The sequence below is a fragment of the Physella acuta genome, unplaced genomic scaffold (assembly GCF_028476545.2).
Source record: "Physella acuta isolate Inbredline_101_S28 unplaced genomic scaffold, ASM2847654v3 ptg000561l, whole genome shotgun sequence".
In the NCBI taxonomy this organism is placed as follows: Eukaryota; Metazoa; Mollusca; class Gastropoda; family Physidae; genus Physella; species Physella acuta.
In genome coordinates, this window is record NW_026732080.1 from 269,477 (window position 1) to 287,659 (window position 18,183).

At 46.0% G+C, this 18,183-nt stretch overlaps 1 protein-coding gene across 1 annotated transcript in view; it reads left to right on the forward strand.

Annotated features, from left to right (window-relative positions):
* Nucleotides 1–602: 602 nt before the first annotated feature.
* LOC131946459 (hillarin) overlaps nt 603–18,183 on the forward strand; it is a 66,353-nt gene continuing 48,772 nt past the window's right edge. Inside the window, exons 1-2 of the mRNA XM_059307235.1 lie at nt 603–933; nt 2,512–2,667. Of these exons, the coding sequence (XP_059163218.1) occupies nt 712–933; nt 2,512–2,667 (378 nt within the window). The 5' untranslated portion in view covers nt 603–711. The remainder of the gene's footprint in view (nt 934–2,511; nt 2,668–18,183) is intronic.

Sequence of the window (18,183 nt, forward strand, 5' to 3'; positions counted from 1 at the left end):
AGAGAATAAAACTGTGACAACATCAAAAGTTGACAAGTTCATCTGTCGTCTGACACGCCCAGTACCGTCCAACATCCGATGACGTACACAACTCACCGTCCAACATCTGCCATCCAACAAATCTCTTGACCCATCATCCAGCAGCGGTGGTGTCCACTAAAATTACAATGGATGTCCAGAACGAGGTTGGAGTGTGCATCGAATAAATATTTATTTTTTTATTTATTTCCCATAAAGTCTGGATTAGATGTGATATTTTGATTCCATTGTGATCTATGATCTATGATTTTCTTGTGGGAAAAGTGAATATTCAAGGAGATAAAATGTGCGAGACTTAATGGGTTGCGGTTCTTGAGTCTCAAGTATTGTGGAAATCTTACGTCACACTACTGGCCTGTGGTCTACGTCACTGGCCTGTGGTCTACGTCACACTACTGGCCTGTGGTCTACGTCACACTACTGGTCTGTGTTCTACGTCACACTACTGGCCTGTAGTCTACGTCACACTACTGGCCTGTGGTCTACGTCACACTACTGGCCTGTGGTCTACGTCACACTACTGGCCTGTGGTCTACGTCACACTACTGGCCTGTGGTCTACGTCACACTACTGGCCTGTGGTCTACGTCACACTACTGGCCTGAGGTCATCTGTAAACAAAATGACCGCCGCTGCCAAAACTCGGGGTCAACGACCGTGAAGGCATTGTGGGATGGCGTCGGGTCACGCGATGCACGCGTCACGTGCCGCGATGGACGAACTGATGCAGGACACCCAGAGTTCGGACAACGACTCGGACTTCGGACACGAGGAGTGCTCGGCCCTGCCAGACGCCTGCCACCGCTGCGGGAGCCGGGTGTATCCGGTCGAGAGGGTCGACGTCGGCGCCCTCTTTCACCGGCGCTGTTTCCGGTGTCGGATCTGTGGATTACAGGTGAGTCTTGGTCACGTGGTCATCTGTGAATTACAGGTGAGTCTTGGTCACGTGGTAATCTTTGATTTACAGGTGAGTCTTGGTCACGTGGTCATCTTTGAATTACAGGTGAGTCTTGGTCACGTGGTAATCTTTGAATTACAGGTGAGTCTTGGTCACGTGGTACTCTGTGATTTACAGGTGAGTCTTGGTCACGTGGTACTCTGTGGATTACAGGTGAGTCTCGGTCACGTGGTAATCTGTGATTTACAGGTAGGTTTTGGTCAAATGTTGAGCTGTGGTTTACAAGTACGCCCCTGTCTACTCCCCAATACACGCCCCTTGACACGCCCCATATTTAAACTCGTGCTACTGATCTCTTTAAAAAAACTCCCCCCCCCCCCCCATCAAACTATCTGAATTGTATGACCATGAACTTGAATATCCAATTCCGTGCCACCCATCTTGTCTCTCCCCCCTCCCAATCGATCTTGTCTCCCCCCCCCCCCCCCATCCATCTGGTGTCTTGATTCGCGAAAAGCAACAAGAAATCAAACAGGCACCCTATTATTTCCTAGGAAGAGCAACGCTCTACGCATGCGCTAACCACCCAAGCTGAAAAACCTGGCAATTTGTGTTCAAACATGGGAGGCCATGCTACAAATAGGCCACGTGGTTATCACGTGATTACCGTCCTTAAATGGTGCTCATTTTTAAATCAACAATCGTCGGGTGTCACATGGTGGTATGACGCCCATGTGTAAAGTTCAGCCCCGGGATGGTAGATGGGGATGTGGTAGTTTGATGGTAGATGGGGTGTGGTAGTTTGATGGTAGATGGGGATGTGGTAGTTTGATGGTAGATGGGGATGTGGTAGTTTGATGGTAGATGGGGATGTGGTAGTTTGATGGTAGATGGGGATGTGGTAGTTTGATGGTAGATGGGGATGTGGTAGTTTGATGGTAGATGGGGATGTGGTGGTTTGATGGATAGATGGGGATGTTGTAGTTTGATGGTAGATGGGGATGTTGTAGTTTGATGGTAGATGGGGATGTGGTAGTTTGATGGTAGATGGGGATGTGGTAGTTTGATGGTAGATGGGGATGTGGTAGTTTGATGGTAGATTGGGATGTGGTAGTTTGATGGTAGATGGGGATGTGGTAGTTTGATGGTAGATTGGGATGTGGTAGTTTGATGGTAGATGGGGATGTGGTATTTTGATGGTAGATAAAGTCCTTATCTGGATTCTAGGCGAGTTTTGCTGGTAGGAGAAGGGGGGGGTATTTCTTGTTAGAACTCTACCACTGTTCAACGTGTAAACAGCTCGACTGTCCACTGAACATCACCGAGCTAAAGTCAGCTCCGAGCTAAAGTCAGCTCCGAGCTAAAGTCAGCTCCGAGCTAAAGTCAACTCCCAGCTAAAGTCAACTCCGAGCTAAAGTCAACTCCGTGCTAAAGTCAACTCCGAGCTAAAGTCAACTCCGAGCTAAAGTCAACTCCGGGCTAAAGTCAACTCCGAGCTAATGTCAACTTCGAGCTAAAGTGAACTTCGAGCTAAAGTCAGCTCCGAGCTAAAGTCATATTTTCAACTATTTTCAGCTGACTCTGAGGACTTTTCACTGGGACCAATCAACAGCGCCGGATATATACTGCCACGCCCACGTACCGCGTCACGTGGGTTGCCTTGACAACGAGGCTGTTGGGATTAAATCTGCCATGAACGCGCCAAAAAGGGGAGTAACAATCAGCGATCAGGTCAGTAGAGTACTCACACTTTAGGGGGATGGGTGGGTGGGTGGGTGGTTGGGTGGGTAAGTGGGTGGTTGGGAGGGTGGGTGGGTGGGTGGGTCAGTAGAGTACTCACACTTTAGGTGGATGGGTGGGTGGGTGGGTGGGTGGTTGGGTGGGTAAGTGGGTGGTTGGGTGGGTGGGTGGGTAAGTGGGTGGTTGGGTGGGTGGGTGGGTGGGTGGGTGGGTCAGTAGAGTACTCACACTTTAGGTGGATGGGTGGGTGGGTGGATGGGTGGATGGGTGGGTGGATGGGTGGGTGGGTGGGTGGGTGGGTAAATGAGGATTTAAGATGAAAGAGTGATGTACAATTCTCCGACACTTCTTTCAATATTGCCCACATCATCACATCTGACAATTTTTAAAAAGTTAAGCACGAACCGTTTGAATCACCACACTATGCTAGCTACAAGATTCTACTTTATGGGGACCGGAGTACTTGAATAATTGCAGACCTACGCGGCGTTTATCGATAATTGGTTGCTCCTAGAGCAGCGCCTTGCTTACTGTAGACTCTGCCAGTCTTGGAGTGGATCGACGTCAAAGAGACGACAGGGAAACTACAAAGGCGAGGATCTACCCCGTACAGGAGGCTGAAAAGTCGAGATCAATTGGTCAATAGTTGGTGCGAAAACAGCTCGGGGCATGCCGGGATGTTTGTTTAAAAATAGCAACAATATGCATGGGCGAAGATTTTATGTTTAACAACTTTGTAGGTTAACGCTGGGTGGGATTGTGTAAGTCGTTGTTTTAGTACAGGGATTGTGTAAGTCGTTGTTTTAGTACAGGGATTGTGTAAGTCGTTGTTTTATTACAGGTATGGGACTGGATGACGCATACGGTTCTCGTGTTGACCTATAAGCTGGCTCTAAAGTCTATACTTGATGTAGGCTGGGAATTAAATATACGCCTGTCTTTGTTTAGTTATTAGACACCTTTTAATAATATTTCTAAGTCGTTTAAATGTGGTTGGTATACTATCTGCTGTGAACAGCTCTTTGTTAAATGTGACAGAAAACGACATAAACTTGACCCCATGACTCTACCTGAACAGTACCTTGACCCCATGACCCTACCTGAACAGTACCTTGACCCCATGACCCTAATCTGAACAGTACCTTGACCCCATGACCCTAATCTGAACAGTACCTTGACCCCATGACCCTAACCTAAACAGTACCTTGACCCCATGACCCGAATCTGAACAGTACCTTGACCCCAATGACCTAATCTGAATATAGCCTTGACCTCCACTAGTCTAGCCTGGACGAAACCATCGTTCACCTTGATAGTTCATCCATGTGTCTCAAATGAAAACCCGATAAAAAAGTTGATGTTTAACTGTACATCCATTAAGTGGCGATTAGAAGTTATTCCGCTCGGTTTAACGAGGAAGTTAATGCCACGCTAAAGGTCCGGCGCTCCCAAGTGCGAGGGTTAATACCTAATTGATTGTCTCACTCGTCTTTAGAGGGTTAATACCTAATTGATTGTCTCACTCGTCTTTAGAGGGTTAATACCTAATTGATTGTCTCACTCGTATTTAGAGGGTTAATACCTAATTGATTGTCTCACTCGTCTTTAGAGGGTTAATATCTAATTGATTGGCTCACTCGTCTTTAGAGGGTTAATACCTAATTGATTGTCTCACTCGTCTTTAGAGGGTTAATACCTAATTGATTGTCTCACTCGACTTTAGAGGGTTAATACCTAATTGATTGTCTCACTCGGGGCTGAGAAGAGTTCAGATACCTGACAGGAGATTAAACACCTTAAACACCTTACCATAAACACCACATATTAAACACCTCTTGCTGAGAGGATTCAATTTCCACCTGGTAAATTTGTTTTATGTGAACATCAAGAACGACGTGATAAAACGGCAACTGGATGGAAGGAAAGCTAGAATCATCCAGAGAGCCTTTGGCACACAACTACTGCACTCACTATTTAAGTAGGACACCTCACTACCACAACACGACAACAGCCCCACTACCACACGACTAGCACCACCATACAACCACACTACCCCCACCATACAACCACACTACCACCACCATACAGCTCGTTTACTTACTACTAGTACCCCATTCATCCACACCTGACACACACAAGTACCACACCTCGACAACCACATTCTACCTGCTACAACCACATCTAACAAAGCTCAAAATATTTCCCATTCCCCCACCAAGATCCGAACCCTGACCGCCTCATCAGCTCCACCTGCGCCACCCCTCCACCACGACCACAATTAAGACGCACCAGCTACATGTTATCGGCCATCTCATCTCCTCCCCCCCCCACCCCCACCTTTTATAATGTGCCACAATCTCGTGCTGCCAACGTCACTTCCGGGTGAGGTGGGTCACGTGGTTCTGTATGCAGACAGCTATCTGAAGCATCCCGCAAGACCGCCCCACCCCGGGCGTGCAAACAAAGACTTCCCCCTGACCCCCAGGGGCAACACCAAGCTGACCCCAGCAGACGATGGTGTTATGGAATACTTGACTGCTCTGTAACAACCCACGTGTACCACCGGCACTCACCTATGTAAACATTGGGCTGGAGGAGTTAGAGTAACTTCCCCTTGCGCTGAGAGCCTCTTGGTAAACTTGTTGATAAACTATTCAGTCATTGTCCCCCATGTTTTCTCCTTAAGTTACCTGCCCTTATGTATGTATGTGTATGTAAGGAAGGGTACGCAAGTATTCGGGTATTGCGAGTATTACATTTAGCGTGTGTGTTTAGAGTTGGTTCGTTAGGTTAACCTTTCTCTCAATCTCTTCAAACATCGCAACAAGTGCTCTGGGACCACAACACCAATAACAGCGCCAGTAGGTAGGGGCCACAACACCAGTGGGTTGGACCACAACACCAGTGGGTTGGACCACAACACCAGTGGGTTGGACCACAACACCAGTGGGTTGGACCACAACACCAGTGGATTGGACCACAACACCAGTGGGTGGGCCCACAACACCAGAGGGTTGGACCACAACACCAGTGGGTTGGACCACAACACCAGTGGGTTGGACCACAACACCAGTGGGTGGGGCCACAACACCAGTGGGTTGGACCACAACACCAGTGGGTTGGACCACAACACCAGTGGGTTGGACCACAACACCAGTGGGTTGGACCACAACACCAGTGGGTTGGACCACAACACCAGTGGGTTAGACCACAACACCAGTGGGTGGGGCCACAACACCAGTGGGTTGGACCACAACACCAGTGGGTTGGACCACAACACCAGTGGTTGGGGCCACAACACCAGTGGGTTGGACCACAACACCAGTGGGTTGGACCACAACACCAGATGGTTGGACCACAACACCAGTGGGTTGGACCACAACACCAGTGGGTGGGGCCACAACACCAGTGGGTTGGACCACAACACCAGTGGGTTGGACCACAACACCAGTGGGTTGGACCACAACACCAGTGGGTTGGACCACAACACCAGTGGGTTGGACCACAACACCAGTGGGTGGGGCCACAACACCAGTGGGTTGGACCACAACACCAGTGGGTTGGACCACAACACCAGTGGTTGGGGCCACAACACCAGTGGGTTGGACCACAACACCAGTGGGTTGGACCACAACACCAGTGGGTTGGACCACAACACCAGTGGGTTGGACCACAACACCAGTGGGTGGGGCCACAACACCAGTGGGTTGGACCACAACACCAGTGGGTTGGACCACAACACCAGTGGGTGGGGCCACAACACCAGTGGGTTGGACCACAACACCAGTGTATGAGTGAGGCCCACAGCACCATGAACTGAATAACCTTGACCTTGTCAGTTCATCCTGTAGACCCACTATTTGAGTGCAGGATTGTGCTGGCCTATGGAAACAATTAAAACAACTTTCACCACATAAAAAAAACGACACTGTGAGAGATTTACCTTCTCGCGGCACCCCACAAGTCTGCCAACCCCCCTCCCCCCCCCCCCCTCCCACCATCACCACCGTCTGTACGCCACAAAGAACAGTTGTTCTAGAACCGTCCACCGACTGATAAGCCCCATTTACCATTGGACAGTACAAAGTCCGGTCTGACACCTCGAATCAAAACAAAGATACAGAGATCCAACCCAAGTTTGCCACGGTTAAAAAAACGTAACCAGATATAAATAGGGAGATAACTCGTAATAGCCTCGGTACAAACAAGGGGCATAATCCGTCTCGACAAGTCTACGATGAAACGGTTAACTCTCGCCAAGGGAGGCGAATCGCTCAGCCTCTTTGTTTAATCATTAAAGGGGAAATAATAAGAAAACCACGCTTATTCCCCTTAGCTTTGCACATGTTTGAGTCAGCGGTGTGGATGTGCTGACAGATACCGCACCTGAACACGCCGGCCATTTCAAACCTTGCGCGCCATCACGCGCAAGATCGCGCCATCAAGCGCAAGAACGCCCTTTGTAGCCCCGGCCTTGCGTCTTGCAAGTTTTGAACTCTGGGATTAATTGACCGGATGGAAGATTGCTCTCCACAAAATCCTGATGGCTGGTCTTATTACAGGTAAATAAAGCTGGCGTTTGATATTGTTCGCAGAGGATTTGGCCAGCTTGTAGTGTTGGTGGTGGTACCTGGCCAGTTGTTGATGTGTTGGTGACTTGTGGCAAGAGCAATGCCTGCCGGATTCACAAATTCACGACACCCGCCCCCGACCCACGGGCGGGGTCAGCCGAGTGCATCGACCCTGTGGAATTAAGCCACACCCTCTGTGCCTTTAGTACATTTGAAATGAGTTTTTAAAGTTAGATCTTGAACTCCGCAAATCCCGCTTGACGATGAGTTTCTATTTTTAGACAATTAGCCTAATGATACTGTACGTCTGTGTTTAGACATTGCTTTGGACTAGTCTATCAAAGAAAAATATTAAACAAAGATTTTTTTTCAACTGGAGTTTTATATTTAGTAAACCGTGTTTGATTGGGTGCAGGGTGGTGTTGGTACCTGTAACTTACCTGTACGTTACCTGCAAGTTACCCCTACATTATCTTATTCTTGTTATAAAAACTGGACCTATACTGGTTGCCGTAAATCGTACTCAGTTGGGTTAGCCGTACCCCGGCGCGCGCCGTGTTTGTTTGTTTGTTTGTTTGCTGGCGTTCGCCACGTCCAACACCCCCGGGTAATACCTAATCTGTTTGCCACCCCCGCCCTCCCCCAGATGGCTCATCACGGCCCCTCCCCCAGATGGACGCCGTAAAGCTTAATGAGCCACGGGTGTAACGGCGCGAGCAAACATCTCCCCCACATTTGTGTGTGTGTGGGGGGGGGGGGGGCGCTCGGCCCGCTCCAGTGAAACGCATCAATGGGGAAAAAATGCTTGCAACAACAGTATGGTGTTCGAATCCATGTGGTGAAGTGTAGGGGTGGGGGGGGGGGGCGTCGGGGTGGGGGAGAAAAAGGGAGGGTGGGTATATTTGTCGAATCGTAATGAGCAGCAGATTTATAGAATTAATTAGGAGAAAAAAATTAGCTTAAAAATTAACCACGTATGGATGGACTCATCTGCTAAATTAAATACATTTCCCGTCAAATAATTGGGTTCCATTTTCTGATGGGGCTAATAATATATCTGGGAAGGTCAAGGTTAGAGTCGAGGTCACGGCCGAAGATTCTGTAAAATACTTTCTGAACACGTGAATTTGACGATGGTGAGTGAACTACGTGACAATGTCAGTGAACCACGTGATAACGTCAGTGAACCACGTGACTCTGGTCAGTGAACCACGTGACAATTTTAGTGAACCACGTGACTCTGGTCAGTGAACCACGTGACAATTTTAGTGAACCACGTGACTCTGGTCAGTGAACCACGTGACTCTGGTCAGTGAACCACGTGACTGGTCAGTGAACCACGTGACTCTGGTCAGTGAACCACGTGACTCTGGTCAGTGAAACACATAGATACGTTAAAACCACAGGACCGAGAGTACATGTGACTTGCAGTGCGCCACGTCTGCTAAAGTTAGCAAAGATACATTGACTTTGAAAAATGGCTTCCGGTGACCCCGGGGTGGGGGGTGGGGGTGGGGGGACCAGCATTCATCAAGACTCGTCGCCCTTGATCTCACAAGTCCACGGCCCGGTAACCTTGACAACGGGGGAGTTGTGAAAGCCATTAAAATTGTGCACTGTTACACAAGGGGAGCAGCGAAACAAATGGACGTGTCTGAGACAGGGGACAGGGGGGAGGCACGCCCGTGGGGCGGGGAGTATGCGGGTCTAGACTCGAATAGCCTCAAAACAAAATTGCTTTAGCGAGTGTCTCTATCTATTCACCGGGGGTGCGAGCGAAGGAAGCAGTGGGGTGTGACGGTGTGATGATGTGAGGGGAGGTGTGTGGGTGTGTGTTTGTGTATTTAGGTGTCAAAGTATTTCAGCCTGTGTATTGGAGTGTGGGGTTACGAGATTTTACATGTATTCGTGTGTGTGTGTGTTTTCGATTTGCTTTGAGTTGATATGCTTTATAAAAATGCCAGAAACTAAGTAAAACTAAGTGGCCCTCTGAACAAAACTTGGCGTTAGGTAGACTACTAACCCGAGAGTCTCGAGTTCGAATCCGGGTTCAAAATGAGGTGAACGTCCCTGAGTCCACCCAGCTCTGATGGGTACCTAACTAACGTTTGGGAAGACAGGCGTCTGGTCATAGTGTTGACTACACTATCTCTTCTTTTTTTTTTTTAAACCTGAAAATGCAAATGTGTAATTAATATAAATGGCGTCTCGATTGTTCTGTTAAGACTTGAAAGTACCAAAAATTAATAAATAATTGAGGCTAATCTTTTTTTTTTTGAGGAGTGAGTTAATAAGATCTTAATAAACAACTATTTTTTTTTTTTTATTTTTTTTATTTTTTTTCAAGAATGTCAAACTACTCACAGAAGCGTGTGATCGTGCGTTGACATGTGATGTAAAACTTTATTTTGCTTACCTTCTTCTTTTCACTTTAGTTTGTATTATCTGCATGTAAGAAGTAAATAAAATAACCTTTACTTTTACACGCGTTTTACACTAAACTGATAAAACATAATTTAATTTTATATTTATAAAGGTTTTATTTTAGGACAACGCAGTTGCTTACCCTGCTTTAATACCACATGATCATTTCTTTTGCTTTAAGACTACAATTACATCCCCTGCTTTTAGCCCACCCGATTATTTCCCCGTTTCCCCTGCCCAACTTGGATAACCCATACTGCGCATGTTTTGGTTTACCTCCATTAGAATGGAAGTTGCTGATTGCTAGATAAAATTAGCGAGCTTTCTATTTTTGTCGACATTTTGTTATTGATTAAAGAACTAGTTCAGTTGAGCGAAATTGTGTACCTAGTTTGCCAATTTAATTAGTGTTGTCTTTGTTCACTCCTATCAACTCACTGCTGACACAATCACAATGTCACAATCACAATGTCACAATAACAATCACAATGTCATAATCATAATGTCACAATCACAATGTCACAATCACAATGTCACAATCACAATCTAACCAACTTGATACTATATGGTCCAAGTTATTCAAATGTTTCCTGAAGGTTTAGATATTTTTTCATATCAACAGTTGTATAATTTGTAAACGGTATGCTAGAGTTTGAGTGTGTTGAAGTTTGAGTTTGCTAGAGTTTAAGTATGCCAGAGTTTTAATATGCTAGAATATGAGTATAATTTGAGTAAAAATCCGTTAATTCTACTATTCTGCTAAAATCGGGTATTTCCGGTCTGACTGTAAATATCGGGTATCTCCGTTGAAAATTTCCCATTCGAATAATGTTCATCCCATGAGCGGGTCTCAGCTGTTTCTCCAAGAGGCTCGTCCTATTGTTCAGGTATTGTTCAGGTACGGCTAACCGCTGTGTTGACATCCACATGACATCAACCATCTGACAAGGGCATCTAGATGCCATGTTGGGGCATCAGCCAATCTAGATGTCATTTGTGGCACCGCCAAAATTCGCTGACTCTTGCCATATGTTTTCATTTAGCCCGATACAATCTTACAATCCTTTGGCTGCTTCAGTTCATCCGGTGTTGATTGGAAGGGGGGGGGGGGAAGAAGGGGGGGGGGTGGCGTAGATTATTCATAAGTCCAGGTCCCACTCTGCGCGTGGCGTAAGCTCGGGGGCCGCATGGAGTGAGGATGGGGCGAGGAGACGCTATCTCGGGGCACCCCACGGGGCGGGTATCTTCGCGATGGCGTGCTCACACGGTCAAGGTCGACTCGCACAGGAAGTTGCGTCAAACAAGGAGAAAGGTTGAGTTTGATTGGCTGGCGATACTGAGGGGCCGTGTGATGGCGTGCGAGATACACGTCAATTTCAAGATGGCGTCACGCTACTGACAGGAGCCTTGTGTGTCATGTCAGCGACAGTCGTGGTGTCTGGAGTGTCATGTCAGGTTTTACACGATTATATATAACACATGACGTGATGTATGACGTTTATACAACACATCTAAAACGTACAACAGTTACCATAGCAACGATGTTGGTACCGTTTGACTTATAAGATATAGTTTAAAACACATCTGAATAATTGGTTTAATAGAATTAGGGAGGGGGGGGGGGTAGTGGTCAGTGAACTGTCGGCCGCTAGAGGTCGTGGGTTCCAGACCATGCCGCACACGTAGCTGGAGTTATTGGGATACACAGGAACACCTGTAGGGCAGCAACTGGGCAGGTGGAGGGCAGATGGAGGGCAGATGTGCGGTCTCGGAATGTCGCAGGTATTCACACCTCACCTGTGCGACTGTTTTTACCTGCAAACACGTGAAACTTTGACGCTTGTGACGTCAATATCAGCTTAACTACGTCACACGTTAACGTACCATCAGACGGCATTATTTTACCCGAATTAAAAAAAAATGATCGCACACTCCTCAAAATAAAATTAAACTTAAAAAAAAAATGAGCTGAATGTAAACAACTTTTTTTTTTACTCTAGAGCACATTCCATAACTTCTCATTTTCCCATAATTTATTTTCTTATTTTCTTATAGTAATCATGTATTAATAAATAATGAACAAAAATGTTTCAAAATTATAAAATTATTTGGCATTTTTTTCAAATTGCATACACACAGAGAAATGTATTTACAAAACGTAAAGAAAGTAAACAAAACACATAAATACAAAGAAAACATTTAATTAAAAAATATAATAAAGTCAATGTGATCTTTGGCATTGCATTTCATTGGCCAGAGCTTCATAATTAGGAGCGTATGACGATAATCCTGTTAGCAAATCATTAAGATGCTCATCGGTGAGTAGAGATCTATATCTTGATTTTATTAAGTAGCCTACATGTTTGAAAACAATGATTCGCATAAATATGTCGAACCGAAAAATGATTCAAATGGCACTAGCCGTTCCAGGATAGCATAAATAGTGCAGTCTGGCTCGCCGCTAGACAAGTTGGGACAAGTATCGAACATATTTAATAAACCTAGGGAGTCAAAAAAAAAATTAAAACGGTAACAAATGAATAAAAATAAATCATATTTAAAATAATGTTTATGAAAAAAATTGTCTCTGTCGAATAGTGAGAGGCGGGGACATACGAATCGTTCAGCGGGCGCCATGGCGCCCTCGGGCACAGGGTTGGGAACCCCTGGTTTAATTAATGCAATCAACGAAACTCAATTGAGTTATTTTTCTTTTTGTAAAGCGGGTCAACCTTGTTCAGGGGCATTAACTCTTGGTTAAACAAACCAATCTGTTTGAACATCCGCCGGAAGTTATGAGGACGCCATCTTTATTCAATTCCACAAACACACAAGGCGGGTCATGCCGTTGACCTTGGCATCAAGGTCATGATTTGTTCCGTGGTCAGGGTGGCGTTCAAATCACTCTGGTCAGGAAAATTCTGGTGTTTAATGAAGGAAGACTTTCGGGGGTAGAGGGGGGGAGCAGTGGAGGATTCATTCGGATATCGGAGCATTTCTAAACCATTACAGTTGCCAGTGTAATCTTGGAGGAATTTTTGTTAAAATGTATATATATATGAATGTCTGATTTAGAACAGTTTTGCAGTCAAGTCAATGGCCGATGTTACTAAAATGGCCGATGTTACTAAAATGGCCGATGTTACTAAAATGGCCGATGCTACTAAAATGGCCGATGTTACTAAAATGGCCGATGCTACTAAAATGGCCGATGCTACTAAAATGGCCGATGTTACTAAAATGGCCGATGTTACTAAAATGGCCGATGTTACTAAAATGGCCGATGTTACTAAAATGGCCGATGCTACTAAAATGGCCGATGCTACTAAAATGGCCGATGTTACTAAAATGGCCGATGTTACTAAAATGGCCGATGCTACTAAAATGGCCGATGCTACTAAAATGGCCGATGTTACTAAAATGGCCGATGTTACTAAAATGGCCGATGCTACTAAAATGGCCGATGCTACTAAAATGGCCGATGCTACTAAAATGGCCGATGTTACTAAAATGGCCGATGTTACTAAAATGGCCGATGTTACTAAAATGGCCGATGTTACTAAAATGGCCGATGCTACTAAAATGGCCGATGTTACTAAAATGGCCGATGTTACTAAAATGGCCGATGTTACTAAAATGGCCGATGTTACTAAAATGGCCGATGTTACTAAAATGGCCGATGTTACTAAAATGGCCGATGTTACTAAAATGGCCGATGTTACTAAAATGGCCGATGCTACTAAAATGGCCGATGTTACTAAAATGGCCGATGTTACTAAAATGGCCGATGCTACTAAAATGGCCGATGTTACTAAAATGGCCGATGTTACAAAAATGGCCGATGTTACTAAAATGGCCGATGCTACTAAAATGGCCGATGCTACTAAAATGGCCGATGTTACTAAAATGGCCGATGTTACTAAAATGGCCGATGTTACTAAAATGGCCGATGCTACTAAAATGGCCGATGTTACTAAAATGGCCGATGTTACTAAAATGGCCGATGCTACTAAAATGGCCGATGTTACTAAAATGGCCGATGTTACAAAAATGGCCGATGTTACTAAAATGGCCGATGCTACTAAAATGGCCGATGCTACTAAAATGGCCGATGTTACTAAAATGGCCGATGTTACTAAAATGGCCGATGTTACTAAAATGGCCGATGTTACTAATCCCTCGATATCACAACCCTCTCTCGTCTCTCTCGTCTCTCCCTAGCCTCTCTCAGAGCATAACAAACCATTACAAAATCTCTTGGACTCGACAAAAATGAACTCCCCGCTAAGTCCGTTGACGTCATGACCTCCTGACCTCTAGCGAACAAGATCACGTGCTGACGTACGATTGGTTGATTGGCCTGTGTTTGTTTGTGGCGAGGGTTGGTTTATAAATAGAACATGTTTCGGCCATCTTCTACCAACAAACTAACTCTCTGATGGTGTTTACCTTTCCCATCATGCACCATAACCTGACCTACTTGCTATAAATAGGACCTGGAGTCTCGCAGACAACGAGATTTTAACGAGGAGACGTTTTTATAATTACCGTTGTTGATGTCATTCATATTATTCTGATATTTATTTTGGTAGCAGTTTTTTTGTAGGAGGTACTAGGTACAGGTGGGACCTAGAGGTGGTCGCCCGCCAGGTGTGACCTAGAGGTGGTCGCCCGCCAGGTGTGACCTAGAGGTGGTCGCCCACTGTTTCTGTTTGTATTGGACATCGATACTTAGGGGTGTGTACGTATTATTTCAGACGATGGGGATGTAGGGTGGTAGGGGTGGATGTAGGGGTGGTAGTGTATGGTAGCACGTGGTACAGTGGTGGTGTAGACTGTGTGGAGCTGTGGTATACACCACATCATTTGATTGTCTTTACTTTGATGTTTGGGTTACGTTTCCTCGGGTTAGGATGTTTGGATGAGATAGACGCTTGTGTGTGTGTGTTGTTTTATGGTAGACAGACAAACATAGATATACATGCAGATAAATATTCAACTTAATCTGCACAGAAATATTCAATAGATCTGCACAGATGTATCATACCTTACCAACCCTCAGTTACCCTATCAACCTCCCAACCCCAGCCCCAGACCTACCCCCACCATTTACCCTACCCCATCTGCTCTCATACTTTCAAGGAAATCCAGATATGTTCGCCCCCCCCCCCCCCCCACCTTCCCCATTGCTTCACATTCTTTTCCATTTACTTATAACACCCACCCACTCCCGCCCATAACGCCAAGCCGCTTAAAACGAAAACCTGCCTGACAAAAGACACTCAGCACCCAGCGGCCGTGCCGTGAACAGGGCCATCAACTAACGGCCAGCAAGTAACGGCCATCAAGTAACGGCCATCACGTGACTACACACACACGGCCACTGTCGTTTAGTACGTTTCCTGTCACAGCTCCCTCCCGTCCAGAACTTTCGCAGACCTTATTAGAGGGACATTGATCGGACCATGAAACAACGTGCCGACCCCCCCCCCCCCACCCTTCCACTGCTCATCCAATTGGGTTAATGGTATATGGCCCCTTAAGTTCAGCCAATCTTCGGCGTTGGTGGTTTACATTTGAAATCCATGTAATGACCTTGACCCCACGAATTTGAGCTGAGCGGACACATTTTTTTACAACGCGTTACGCTCGTGTCCTGTTATACGACGGCACAATGGTTGATTGTAATGTAGTGGTGAGCATCGAATATATTATGGCACAATAGTTGATCATAATGTAGTGGTGAGCATCGAATATATCGGCTAGCTGTAGCGACTATATACAGGAGTATAGGATTTTTTCCTCTATAGCCTAGTTTAGCCTCCCCCTCTCCCCATTAGCCTACTTTAGCATCCCCTCCCTATTAGCCTAATTTAGCCTCCACTCCTGAAGCAGACAAAAAGTTTACAAAACACAGGTCGCCATAATCCGCCTTACATGATACCACGTGATACCCGCCGCTTACAGTCACGTGAGACAGACTAACGCAATGATCGGTTGTTTCAAATTAAAAGCTATCTACCCACCTTCAATTCGTCATCACGGCATCACTTCCGCCCGCATCACGTGATGACGTGATCCCCCTCCAATAGATTACACTTAACGTCCCCCCCCCTCACGTGATCACGGTTCACGTGATGACGTGATCCCCCTCCTATAGATTACAATTAACGTCCCCCCCTCACGTGATCACGGTTCACGTGATGACGTGATCCCCCTCCAATAGATTACACTTAACGTCTCTCCACTCAAATAATATTTTCCCAACACGTCGATCAGCGAGCCGATACTTCGATCTATCGATCTAAGGACACATTGATTTCTAGCCGGGCTCCCCGTGGGTGGGGTAGGGTGTTGGACATGACGTCATCACACTGTGGCAGCTGGTGGCTGAGCTAGGCTCAACAGGGCTGTCTCGTGGAGTCTCATTCTGTCTCGTCCATCGGTCTCAGAAGTGTCTTGAACACCACATGAGACAGAGAAACTGAGACAGGTGAAAAAGAGCTGCCAAGCTGTAAGTGGTGCCCACACAATAGTCGTGTGGTGCTAATACACCGTGTGTGGGGTGCCCACACAATAGCCGTGTGGTGCTAATACACCGTGTGTGGGGTGCCCACACAATAGCCGTGTGGTGCTAATACACCGTGTGTGGGGTGCCCACACAATAGTCGTGTGGTGCTAATACACCGTGTGTGGGGTGCCCACACAATAGCCGTGTGGTGCTAATACACCGTGTGTGGGGTGCCCACACAATAGCCGTGTGGTGCTAATACACCGTGTGTGGGGTGCCCACACAATAGCCGTGTGGTGCTAATACACCGTGTGTGGGGTGCCCACACAATAGCCGTGTGGTGCTAATACACCGTGTGTGGGGTACCCACACAATAGCCGTGTGGTGCTAATACACTGTGTGTGGGGTACCCACACAATAGCCGTGTGGTGCTAATACACAATGTGTGGGGTGCCCACACAAGTGTGTGGAGACCTCAAGTTTTCACTTAGCTCCCCTTTATGTGAAGACCACCACATCAGGCAAGGTGTGGTTGAGCCACACGGTCCACAAATATGTTGTAGGTCCACATTGCCAGGTACTGGTAAGAGCTTGGTGAACTCAGACACGTCAGAATCTGTGATGCGTTCTGATTGGGTCTAGTGATTAGATCGTTGGGTCACATAGTCATCGGTAACGCAGTGATTGTCCAAACAATGATTGGGTCACATAATGATTGGGTCACATAATGATTGGTTCACATAATGATTGAGTCACATAATGATTGGGTCACATAATGATCGGGTCACATAGGTGATTGGGTCACAAAGTGACAAATACCTGACTCAATCATTGTATGACCCAATCATTGTGTGACCCTAAATTGCAGTGCGAGCTATTAATTTGAGATGAATTGATTTTAAGGCTGATTCACTTAATTGAAACAAGCTGATCAGAAATGTGTAAGTTCATTTAATTTAGGGGGATCGGGGGAGTGGGGGGGGGGGGGAGGGCGGTGGGGTGGAGGAGGTGTTTCTTAAGGTGAGATCGATGTTTGATAGATATTGAATCTGATTGGGGTTACCCGTTGATCGGATGGAATGGTTGGGGAGTGTGGTTGTGTGGTGTGTTTGTGTGGTTGTGTGGTGTGTGTCAGTGCGGCGGGGTGTGGTGGGGTTGGTAACTGATGTGTGGGCGTGGATGGGTGGGGACGGGGTAGGGTTCAGTGCTAAAATAAATGTCACACGGTCACAGCCTAGCATTGGAGTTTAATGTGATAGATTGCTTTAAATTCCACACCCACAGCACACGTCTAGCTACACACACATACACGACACACATCTAGGACACAACCACTGTGACCCACACACAACCACACACACTTTACCTCTCACAATTTAACCTCCAACCCAAATGACTTCTATGTAAACACATTTGAACACAACACAGCAGTAATCACATGCTAAACACACGGCGAAAATACATCACACCCCTCCCCCCCCCCCCCCAGTCAATGTCCTCGATCATGAGGTCATCAGATCAATACAAAAACACGGTAATTGGCAGCAGACGGCTTGTGGAACACCTCCCACCCACACACACTCACACACCCACACACCATCACCACAATGTTAAATTATTACTACAGCTTTAAAACAAAATTAGGTCAGGTAGGACAATGTATGCTCTAAGAGTTGGTGACTATTTTAAAATCGGTTTGAAATTATCCAAAAATTTTGTTTGACTATTAAAAAGGCTGAGCATATAAAAATTACAATCAAGGGAAGGAATGAATTAAGTAAAACACCAATAATATGTTTGATGTTCTGTCGGCATGATCAAATTGCTAAGTTGGACACAAACTTTTAAAAATATCTAACGGGAAATCCCGAACTAGAAAAATTGGGGCAAAAAAAAAATTAAGATAAAGCTTGAAAAAATTCTTTAATCACAGAAATGAAAGGGGAGAATTTATATCGATTTGTTTCTTTACTTTTTGAGTAATCCGATTTTTTAAATAAC